This window comes from Syzygium oleosum, unplaced genomic scaffold (assembly GCF_021117445.2).
Source record: "Syzygium oleosum isolate NSW1041296 unplaced genomic scaffold, Sole_v2.1 Sole_v2.09, whole genome shotgun sequence".
Classification (NCBI taxonomy): Eukaryota; Viridiplantae; Streptophyta; class Magnoliopsida; order Myrtales; family Myrtaceae; genus Syzygium; species Syzygium oleosum.
This window is the reverse complement of record NW_026607493.1, coordinates 10,186,931-10,199,461: the sequence shown is the minus strand read 5'-3', so window position 1 is coordinate 10,199,461 and position 12,531 is coordinate 10,186,931. Positions and strand designations below refer to the sequence as shown.

The 12,531-nt window shown below is 40.3% G+C and overlaps 1 protein-coding gene across 1 annotated transcript; it reads right to left on the bottom strand.

The window, feature by feature from the left end:
• Positions 1-122: 122 nt before the first annotated feature.
• Positions 123-1,730, bottom strand: LOC115662624 (xyloglucan endotransglucosylase/hydrolase protein 2-like). The gene is made up of 4 exons (XM_056314744.1): positions 1,556-1,730; positions 1,311-1,411; positions 955-1,145; positions 123-706 (listed from the first exon to the last, which is right to left on the bottom strand). The coding sequence occupies exons 1-4, from the start codon at positions 1,728-1,730 to the stop codon at positions 334-336; spliced, it is 840 nt and encodes a 279-aa protein (XP_056170719.1). The 3' UTR covers positions 123-333.
• Positions 1,731-12,531: the final 10,801 nt, after the last annotated feature.

Genomic DNA, 12,531 nt, shown 5'->3' with positions numbered 1-12,531 from the left:
TCGAAGAAGAAACCACGAGTAGAGAAAGAGAGAGAGAGAGAATGAACATATACTCTTTTCCTGTTAAGGAGAGTCGTAGAAAAGCTAGAAACGAAAACGACAGGAATCTTCGATCCTCTCCCAAAAGCCATCGACCATACCGAACAACCTATCCATGGAAGTCCACTTCCCGCTTCTGCCCTTGATTTAGAACTGACCATGCAAGTACGGGAAAAGGAGATAACTGCACTATTGTTTTACGAACAAACTCATGAAGATAATAACAATAAGTCTCTCCGTTGGGAGTTCCTGAAACACTCAAAATCAGCAAATGGCTTATGAATTTACTCAAATTCATATCGGGGCTTGGCATTCGGGGGGAGTCTGAGGATGTCTAGTCTTATCCGTACAATAGTCGTAATCCAAGTACTTCCGCTTCGCATTTTGGTATTGCGCTATTTGAGCTGCGTTTAGGGTCTGATTTTGCGCCCATGCATCTCCGTGAGTGTAGTCGCATTTCCCTGGATTCGAAGGGTCGGACACGACGCACCCATCAATGTCAAAGCCTTGGTATTGGGCTTTAAACGGGCCCTTGGACCAATCGATCTTCCCGGCCCACCCCTCAGCGTGCCATATCGTCGCTTCCACTAGCATCCCTTGTGTTGGGTAGTTCGCTTCGTTCCCCAAGTTCTTGAACACTCTGAGCGGTATGTCGTCCACAAAAAACCTACCATAATAACAAATATCAAAATGGATTTGGGACGCTGCATTTCGACAAAAGAATCACATATCGGGAGCTTAAGATCTTTAGTTCGTACTCGGACGACATAATGATAACACATTCGTAGCATCGCCTTTTCCTTGTTTTCGGCTTATGTCCTCATCTAGTTATATCTTCATCAACTTATGCTTAGCCATTACCAAATAGATGGTTTCTCATTTCAAACAGACAAGTAGAGAAAGAGAGAGACTTACACTACTTGATATTGGTTCTGAAGAATCGTATAGGAATGGAAATCGGTAGACGGATCAAACCAAAGACGAAATATTTGCTCCCGGTTCCCAACTCCTTTTGTGAATACGTTGGTACTCAATTTATAAGGTGGTCCGTTGGAACCAATGAACTCAAAGTCAATCTCATCGTGTTGGGCTTCCGTTGAAGTTAGCTATGAGCCAAATTTCAAAAGCGTCACGCATCGAAATCCCCGAAAGAAAAGATGATGGTAATAATAAACAAGTGTAGCTCAACTCTTATGGGCATGTTGTGGCAAGATAATGTGCACAGTAGATGTATTCAAGAAGGCCCAGATGAAAAGAAAAAGCTCACTCACATAGAAGGAGGTAACAACTCCTGGTGATTTACTATGTGGAATTTTGATCCTCATGTTGAATAATCCAGATAGAAGACGTGATTTAGATTGAAAGCCAGCCCCTGAAAATTTGAGTTTGAATGATAAATACAACTTAAAGACATTGCTGTAAAAAAGAAATAAAAAAGAAATATAGATAAGTGACATCTACCGTAAAATGATGAGACATAACTAAAATGAAACAAATCACGAAATATCTTGATCACCTGAACTTTGATTCAATGTAAGTTCGACTTTAGTGTCGCCGTTGAGGCTGGAAAAATGATCGTTTCCCCAAATGATGTTGTAGTTCCGAGAGAAGGTAACTTGTCGTCTTCCACATGCAAATAACATATTCACCATCACAAAGCCGAGGAAGCCCGAAAGCAGATAAGATTCCATGGATCCTCTTTCAAACTTTGAGTTTCACCAAGTCCTGTGATAATTTTCACCAACTCATCAATCCGACACTTTATATAGATATATATTCAAAGCCTTGCCGCTTGCGGTGAAGTACAAACGTCACAAACGAGAACGTGGAATGCAATTTGAGAAGCATTATGAAGATGATATACTTTATGTTGCTTTTAACAAATGCCTCGTGAATGGCGTTATTCGCCAGGGGACCGTAGAATATAATCTTGCATTTGAGTTTTCTCTCCCGTGGCATGTAAACCTACTTTGCATTCATTTGGTCAATTCTACTTGCCATAAACTCAAAACACAATTTGCACGCATCAACCATAAACATGAAAGAGCAGCAGGAAACTGCTTTTTTGCAATAGTCCCGAGATCTAAGGAAAACGTCAAGCAAATAGTCTTGCCAATCGAAATGACAAGAAGAAACTTAGTTGGAAATGGAGCCAATATAGATGAGCAAACTCACAGTGATAAAATAAACCCTCAAACGAAGGATATCACAAGATTGGAGGTAACTACAATTGTGTTTACACATGACTACTCGAAATAAATAGGCAACCCAAGATGAGTAATTGAGTGAGTCCATTTTCAACCTTTAAAAACAAGATCAGATCTTTCCCAAAACACTATGAAATCCACCATAAAAGAGTTCTATGTTAATATACCCAATCTAGTTATTGACCTACTTTTGTTTCCTAATAAAAGGGGGGCAAAACCCTAGTTTTACATCGTTACTCTTTGGTCTGATCTCCTATCAACAAAGAAAGTAAATCTTTTAATGGCTTTATTAATGATAGAGTGTAATTCACATCACATGATTGAAATACCCAATTTGCTAACTGATCTGCACATGAGTTTCCTTCCCAAAAATTATGTATGATTTTGACCTGTTGGAAATTCTCTGATAGTTTCCCAATCCGAGTAATCGATTAAGTGCATTCTCAATCCTTAGAAAGCAAGATCAGATCTATCCCAAAATACTATGAAATCCACAATAAAAGAGCTCCATGTTATTCTATCTCATTTGGTTATTGGACTACTTAATGCACCTCTTCATAGACTATGTCAAGGCCGACTAGTGATGTAGCAATTGACATTTAAAGATTGGGAAAGAAAGTCTAATTGGACAATTTTCGCTTCAACTATAAGGACATCCATGTACGTAGACATTGAAACGTAGACAGGCAAGATTTTAGAATCATTGAATATCCAAATTAAAAAAAAATCATATCTTATTAGGAAAAAAAGAATTCAAAAATAAGATGCCCACATTATTATTCTTATATCATATTCTACCTGTTAAGGATAACAACACATGACTCATTCAAATTCAAAAAATTTTGAGCATAGAGATAGCAAGGAAGACATCATACGGGTGATCATCTTTCCACTCTTATAAAGCTTCCTTTTTCTCATTACAAAGACAAAAATTCTTCATATGCTCTCTCAAAAGCATAATGTGGATCACTTGATGTAGATGTCGGCAGCCAAAAAAATAAACCGCACGACTAGATTGCCTTTGCACCATTGGGTAACAAATTATTTTTTTAAATCATGAATTTCGCAATTACCATAAGGTCCAGAAATGGAATTTATCTGAATTATTAACTACGTAAAGATTAATCCAAATGTTCATTGGCTAATGTATATTTCCTGGCCAAAAGGTGTTGACTTAAATCTAAATGGGCTATACATCACATAGAATAAAATAGAAATTTCATTGCTAGATTCATGTTTAACGAATTTTAATTTGCTTGATGCCCCGTTAGTTCTTAGATTTTTAGAGGATAAATCCAAGAATTACGTTCCTTACCAAAAAAAAAATCCAAGAATTACGCATTGAAATCTTTTTAGGTACTTGGTTAACAAATGTCTCGGAGATGTAATTGGTTTTATTTCAATTTTTTGATAAATCAGAAAAGAAGAAATCATTATCACATAAATTTTCTAAGATATGTAATAATGGACTGTTCCGGATTAATTAACTAATATTATCGCTGGCATCTATAACTCTCGATAGTTTAACGGTAAACGAATATTCGAAATCGCTTGACAGATGATGCTTACCGTACCCTCGAATTGTTTCGAGACAAATGCAAGAAAGTGATTACTTTGATGATTCTGTGAGCTGCTTAGGGTTGGGTCTTGCTGGATCTATCCGAACTTATAAAGCATCCAAGCTAACTCCAACTGCACAATCATCGATAGTGGCCAATGACTTGAGCTTAGTAGCTTGTAAGTCTCTCCTCTCACTTGCCTTCCCAGTCATTCAGCCTGCATGTGCAAAGATTTGCTTTCCGTAAGGTAGTTTATTATCTTCGTCATGGTAGATCTAACCAGTTATTAGAAGATGCCGCGAGCGAGCGAAAGTAGCTTACCTGTGACTTAATCCACTTGTTCTTAGCCTGCCTTACTGGCAACACAGTGAAACCAACTACTTTCTACAGAGCAAACATCATCCGTGTTGCTTGATCTGCCAATCTACGTGACTTTCTTGGTCGAGAAGTATGGTTGCTCATGTAAAACCCCTCTAGGAGATACAAGATATATGGCAGACCGTCTACTACCAATGCATTAACTTGAGAACTGACTCTGCCGTTATTTGATATACAATTGTCACCTGTTAAGTGAGAGAGAACTTTCCTTCTGCCTTTCCAGGTCAGGTTTTGGCATTGGATGGGTGGTTTGGATACCTCTTCCTATTGCCACAATAAATAATCACACCAGGCGCAAGTACGAGAAAAAAGAAACATAACTGCATTATCTTTTTTTTATCTACAAACTCGTGAAAATGATAGCAATAAGTCTCTGATGGGAGTTCCCGAAACACTAAAAATCAGCAAATGGCTTATATGGTATTACTCAAACTCCTATCGGCGATTGGCATTCGGGAAAAGGATCGGGGTATCTAGTCCTATCCATACAATAGTCGTAATCCAAGTACTTGCGCCTCACATTTTGGTATCGCATCATTTGACGTGCGGTTAGGGTTTGATTTCTCGTCCACAATGCAGTCCCCTGATTGTAGTAGCATCCTCGATAAACCAACGGAACGTCCGGCACGACGCACGCATCAATGCCAAAGCCTTGAAAATGGGCTGTGAACGGGGCCTTCGACCAGTCGATCTTCCCGGCCCAATCCTGGGCGTTCCATATTGTCCCTATCACCTTCATCTCTTGTGTTGGGTAGGTCGCTTCGAGCCCAAAGTTCTTGAAAACTCTGATCGGTATTTTGTCCACAAAAAACCTGCCATAATCACATGTCGGAATGGATTCATGGCGATGTGTTTCGACAAAAAAATTATGTATCAAGAGCTTAAGATCTTCGTTTCTTGCTCGGACGGCGTAATGACAACACATTCATAGCATTGATATTTATCCTCAGCTTTGTCTGTATTCATTGACACATTCACATGGAGATAGGGAAATATATGTCTTCATCAACTTATGTTTTTGCCATTACCAAATAGATGTTTCTCATTTGAAACAGACACGTAGAGAAAGAGAGAGGCTTACACTACTTGATGGTGGTTCCAAAGAAACATATAAGAATGGAAATCGGCAGTTGGATCAAACCAAAGATGAAATTTTTGCTCCCGGCCACCAACTCCTTTTGTGTATACGTTTGTACTCAATGAATAAGGTGGTCCATTGCTTCCAATGAACTCAAAGTCAATCTCATCCTGTGGGCCTTCCTTCGAAGTTAGCTACAAGCGAAATTCGAATGCGTCACTCGTCGAAAACCAGTAGTATGGCTCCACTCAATATGGGGTATCTTATGGCTAGATAATGTGCATAGTAGATGAAGTCAAGAAGCACTTCATGAAAAGAAAAACTTTACTCACATAGAAGGAGGTAAGAACTCCTGGGGATTTTTGTTCTGGAATTTTGATCCTCAAGCGAAATAATCCAGCTTGAAAATATGATTTAGATTCGAATCCAGCTCCTGAAAATACGAGCTTGTACGATAAATACAAGTTCAAGAGATTTCAATAAATTTATATGGCTCTCCAAATCAAAAAAGAAAAAGAAAAGAAAAGAAAATTAGATAAGTATGATCTACCATAAAATGATGAGACATAACTAAAATCAAACAAATCACTAGGCAGCATAAACACCTGAACTTTGATCTAATGTAAGTTGGACTTCGGTGTCATTGTAGAGGCTGGAAAAATGAGAGTTTCCCCAAGTGACGTTGTAATTTTCATAGAAGCTAACTTGTTGTATTCCACTTGCAAATAACATATTCGCCATCAGAAAACCAAGGACGCCTGAAAGCAGATAAGATTCCATGGAAACTCTTACAAAACTAGATTTTTCACTAAGTCCCGCGTCTTTATTTTCACTTGCTAATCCGCCGGACACTTTATAGAGTAATACATTCAAAGCCTAGGACACGTGTGAAGTGCTTGCAGTGTGTAAATGAAGTGAAGTTACATACGAGAACATGTAAAGCAATTTAAGAGCCATTATGAAGGTCATTCAATGCAATTTAAGAAGCGTTGTAAAGGTGATATACTTAATGGTGCTATTAACAAATGCCTTGTGAATGGCGTTATTCTTCTGGAGACTATAATATCTTGCACTTCAGTTTACTCTCAAGGCATTGCATGTAAACTTACTTAGCATTCATTATTTTAAAAGAATTAATTAATTTAAAAAAAGGTTATTTTAATCCACTTGTCTCTAAATCTTGACTTTAAAGACAAAGTATCATTTTTAATGAATGATTTTGATTGTTTAATTTTGATCTATGGTATAATCAATTAATGTTATTTATAAGAAATTTCACAAAAACAAATGTTGGTTCCAAATAGCACAGGGAAAACCTTGAACCGACAAGGGCTGGCAATGTTCGACATGATCTTTTTACACGATAACAATCAAATGGGGAAAATTGTCTAAAAAGTTCCAAACCTATTGCACTTTTGCCAATTTTTGCCAATTCAGTCCTAAATCTTTTAAGTTTGTCAGTTCGGTCCTAAACCTTTTCTTTTCTTGCCAATTCAGTCCTAAACATTTTCACTTATTGCCAATTGAGTCCATCCAGCCAATTTTGGCCGCCCGGCGCTGACGTGGCTACCGATCATCCGGCCAACGTTGACATGGCAATTTTTAAATATTTTTTTTGAATTTTGTATCATTTTTTTTTTTATGCCCTTCTTCCCTCTGGCCTGTCCAGCGATTGGCCAGAGGCACAGGCCGGCAAGGTCGACCTCGCCTGCCTCTGGTGAAGCTCGCCCCCGCCGGCCACTGGCGAGGGCGAGCCTCGCCCGCCGCTGCCAAGTTGGCCTCGCCTTGGCTGGGGTGCAGGTCGGCCTCGCCTAGCCATGGCGAGGCCGACCTAGCCATAGCTGGGTTTCACCTCACTCAGCGACGACGAGGTTGGTCAGCGCCGTCGCAAGTCGACCTTGCCAAGATTCAGCGAGGTCGAGCCTCGCCGTCGCTGGGTTTTACCTCGCCCAGCGACAGCGAGGTCGGCCTCGCCTTGGCTGGGCGAGGTCGGCTTGGCAACGGCAAGCGAGGCTCGCCCTCGCCAATGGCCGGTGGGGGCGAGCTTCGCCAGAGGTCGGTGAGGTGTACCTCGCCGGCCCACGCCTCTTGCCAGTCACCGGTTGCCGGATCGGCCAGAGGGAAGAAGGCAAAAAAATATATATATATTAAAAAATTCGAAAAATAAAAATAAAAAATGCAACGTCAACGATTGCTGAACGGCCGATGTTTCCGGCGCCGGCAGGCGGTCACATCAGCATTAGCCGGCCAAAATTGGCCGGATAGACTCAATTGGCAAGAAGTGAAAATGATTAGGACTGAATTGGCAAACTTAAAAGGTTTAGGACTTTTTGGACAATTTTCCCCAATCAAATGTGTTCATATCAAGCTTAAATGGGTTCGTTTAATAAATAGGCGTACTGGTTTATACACGAACTATAGTGGGATAATACTTATGACTCAAGTCGAACCTTCGCAATCCTAGTAGATGATATTTGCAACTCAAATTGGATATTACTAATGCAAGAGATTTATGGTAATTCCCATAGATGGTACTTGCGCTAGTCCCCGTCCCCAATATTTTATTCATAAAAAAAGAAATCAAACAAGTAACTCTTATAAGGAACCTATTTTGTTTTACATTGTAAGCATAATTTATCAGGTTCAAATTAATTTAACATTCTATGCCAATTGTAAGTTATGTAAGTTTTTTTGAGATTGTACCGTTAGCACGCGTTACCATCTGTAGTTAGATTGGTCAAGTTATGTAAGTTCTGAACAAAAGAAACGAAAAAAAGATGGAAAATCAAAGTGACTACGGAGATGAATATATGTGAAGTATAAGGAAGGAACCTAGCTATAAATTTTGTTGAAGCTAATCTTTTTGCATTATTTATTGAAAAAATATTTTAAATAATGGTCTAAAGTTGAGCTATTTTCACAAAAGAGGTCAAAAGTGAACATTGTCTCAAATAAGAGTTTGAAGTAATCAACTTAGTCTCAAATAAAGGCCTGAAGTGAACAATTTAGTCTCAAATAAGGACCCGAAGTCATCGGTGAGCGAAATCTTAATTACACTCACAAATATATTTGTCAAAGGGTATTTTTTTAAATTTTCTTTTCTCTTTTTTTCTTTCTTTGTTTCTCTAAATTTTCTTTTCTTTTTTTTCTTTCTTTGTTTCTCTCTTTTTCTTTTTCTTTTTCTTTTTCTTTTTTCTTTTTTTTTCCTTTCTTCTATTTCCTTCTATATCTTCCTCACGCCTCTTCTTAGCTCTGCGTCACCTGCATCTCAATTTTCAACCGCTAAATGATTGATACATAAGAAGAAATCCAAACATAAACCCTGGATGAAAAAATTTCTCAATCTCTCTTCCATTCCCAAAAACCAGCTGCTACCACCTTCCGCCGGTCTTCAATTTACAATTTCTTAGGAATGCTTTGTTGGGTCTGGACCGGATGATTCGTGACATTCATTGATTCAGTTTTTTATATCTGTTCCGTGAGTAGAGAATGAGCATACACTACACTATTGGACCTTCTCAAGAAACCACATATTCCATGTTAATGCAAACTAAATCGATGCACACCGAACTCGTGACGTGACGGAAATCACTAAAAACCCCATAAATTGAGAATTATAAGCCCGAGCAAATGTGGTGAATGTTGATATTTAGAGGTGACTTATCGGTTAGCGATTTTACTCATAAGTTCACGTTCTCTAGTCCGAGCCCCTGAACCAGCCGCAGCCTCTGAATTAGCTGCTGCATCCTTACCAATCACGGTAATTCCACAATCTCAAAATTCATTATCTACTCCTGGCAATTCCACAATCGTCAGTGCTGGGCCACAAAATGCCAACAGATTCTCAAACATTCGGAATTCTAGGCGTGGCAATGGTGGTAACAGGTGTCAAATTTGAAACAAATTTGGCCATAGAGCCAATGTTTGTATGGAAAGATACATGCAGCAGCAACGTGAGCAATTCCGTACATCACCGCAGCTCAATTTGGCGGAAATTCCTCCTTCGCCGTCTGTTTTCTCCTCAGAGTCACGGTACCCAAATTCGGGTGCTACTCATCACATGACAAACAATATCTCTCAGTTGTCTGATGTTCAGCCCTATCATGGTAATAATCATGTCACCTTAGGTAACGGATCTAGCCTACCCATCACTCATACAGGTAGCTATATTTCCCCAAATTTTCGTATGTCTCATATCTTAATTGTTCCTTCCATTAAAAAGAGAATCTCCTATCAGTTCGTTAATTCTCTGAAGAGAACAATTGTGATTTCATATTCTCACCTACTTCTTTCCTTGTGAAGTGTCGCTATTCGGGGAGGATCATACTTCGAGGAGATCTTGATCACGGCCTCTACTCCACTTCTACGTCTTCAGCCTTGTCTTCATCGTCACCACTTGCTTTTCCAGCGTATAAGACAGATTCCATCCACAAATGGCATTTTCGTTTGGGTCACGCCTCCAACAACACGATCAGTCGAGTACTAAATAAATCTTTAGTCTCTGTTTCTTCTTGTCCTGCATGTCTCTCTAGCAAGAGTCACAGTCATATTCATCCACTCTCCAAAAATAAGTCTTCGCCCCGCTACGACTCATCCGTTTTGATGTATGGGGACCGGCTCTTGTATCGTCCTTTTTGAACAACCGTTATTATATATGCTTCACTGATGATTTCTCTCGGTTTTCCTGGATATATCTTTTTCAATCCCGTGATCAATTTCTTTCCATTTTCACAGCATTTTTAAATTTGGTAGACAATCAACTTAACACTACGGTGAAAGCCATTCAATGTGATAATGCAGGGGAGTTCCAATTTGCTCCTTTCCGCAGACTCTTGCAGGACCGAGGAATCCACCACCGTACCTCTTGTCTAACACTTCATCACCAAAATAGTAATGCTGAAAGAAAGCATCGACACGTTGTAGAGATGGGACTGTCGATGCTCCATCATGCCTCAGTTCCATCTCACTTTTGGGATCTTGCATTCGAAAGCACTGTTCATATCATTAATAGGCTACCTTCGGCAGTGCTCAACCATAAGTCACATTGGGAGGTTCTCTATAATGTTAAACCCTCAATTCATCACCTACGCATCTTTGGCTGCGCTGTCTATCCGTACCTTCGACCTTATGCAAAGAACAAGCTACAACATCGATCTCATTGCTGCATTTTTCTGGGTTATTCTCCTGGCTTTCATGGTTATCGATGCAACTCTCTCAAGGATAATCGGTTCTATATTACCACTGGTGCTATTTTTGATGAAAATTTATTTCCTTTTATTTCTGCTGCATCATCCGTTCATGCTGGCCCATCTCCTCATTTATCAACAGATTCGGAATTTTACCCCCAACCAGGTGGCATTTCCATCCCTGTCAGTCCACTCATGGCCTCTCCAAATCAAAACCATTCCACCTCAATTTCGCAGGACTCCTCTACTGAATCAACAGCACTGCGTGTTATGGCACCATCAATAGAAAATGCTTCACCTAATTCCGCATGTTCTACCGCATGCTCTAATGATCAGTCTAGTCCTTCTATTGATCAGACCATCAGCTCCTCGGCTCGGTCAGAGCCCTCTCTTGGTCCGCCCGTGGCTCCTACACACTCCATGGTTATGCGGCTTTGAGACGGTACTTTGGCCCAATGTCATCTCACTAAGGACCACACATACGCCCTTCATTATGTGGTGCAGACGATACCCACTCCAACTTGCTGCAGTCAAGCAGCTACAGATCCTGCATGGAGGGCTGCCATGGCCGAAGAATGTAAAGCCCTTATGAAGAATCAAACCTGGGTTCTAGTCCCTTGTCCGTCACAATTTAAAGCAATTGGATGCAAATGGGTGTTTCGCATCAAATATCATGCAGATGGCTCACTTGAACGGTAAAAAGCGAGATTATTGGCCAAGGGATATAATCAACAGGAAGGAGTTGATTTCCATGAGACTTTCAGTCCCGTTGTGAAGCATGTAACTGTCCGTACGGTGATTTCACTCGTCTACAGTCAGGGTTGGACACTTTGACAGCTTGATGTTAAGAACGCATTCCTTCACAGTCACCTTACCGAGGAGATTTATATGCAACAACCACCAGGTTTTGTTGATGCTAATCATCCCGACTATGTTTGCAAACTTCAACGGTCGCTTTGTGGATTAAAGCAAGCACCACGAGCTTGGCATAAAAGGCTAAGTTCTTTCCTCTTATATATTGGTTTTCATGTTTCTCGTGCTGATTCTTCCTTATTTGTCCTACATACATCAGCATACAGTGTATTTCTCCTTGTATATGTGGATGATATCATCCTTACAGGCTCTCCCCAGGCACCACTATCCCCTTTAATTTCATCTCTACAATGGGAGTTCGCTATCAAAGATCTTGGTGATCTTCACTATTTTTTGGGGATTGAATTACAACACACTGCCTCTGGCCTTCTTTTGCATCAAGGGAAATATGCTGTTGAAATTCTTAAGAAGGCCAACATGGACAAAGCACGAGCTGTAGCTACACCATGCCTGACCAGTTCGGATCCTTCTTCTCTTCATCAGGGTGCCTTGTTTCATGATCCTATACTGTATCGTAGCACGATGGGCGCACTACAGTATCTCACCATTACCCGACCAGACCTTACTTATGCTGTGAATACTGCTTATCAGTTCATGCATGCCCTACAGAAGCCCATTGGCAATATGGCAAACGCATTTTACGCTTCGTCTCTGGCACTTTTAGTCACGGCATCCTCTTCACCAAAGGATCTCAGGATTCTCCTCATGCTTTTTCCGATGCAGGATGGGCTGGTAACCATGATACTAGACGCTTTTGTGGGTGGTTATGCTATTTTTCTTTGTTCTAATTTAATCTCCTGGAGTTCTCGCAAGCAAAGAACGATTGTTCGTTCAAGTACTGAGGCAGAATTCAAATGTCTTGCTGACACCACTGCTGAGATCATATGGATTCAAGCTTTACTTTCTCATCTAAGAATCACCCTGCAGGGGTCTCCGGTACTATGGTGTGATAATATTTCAGCTATCTACCTCAGTGGCAATCCTGTTTTTCATGCTCGGACGAAACATGTGGAGATTGACTATCATTTTGTTCGTGAACAAATTCATCAGCGCCAATTACATGTTCAGTATATCTCTTCAACGGACCAACCAGCGGACATTTTCACCAAAGCCCTTTCAGGATCCCGTTTCCGCCTCCTTCAGGCCAAGCTTATTGTGATTACTGTCCCATCAGCTTGCGGGGTATCAAAGGAAAGAAATCCCAACAGCGT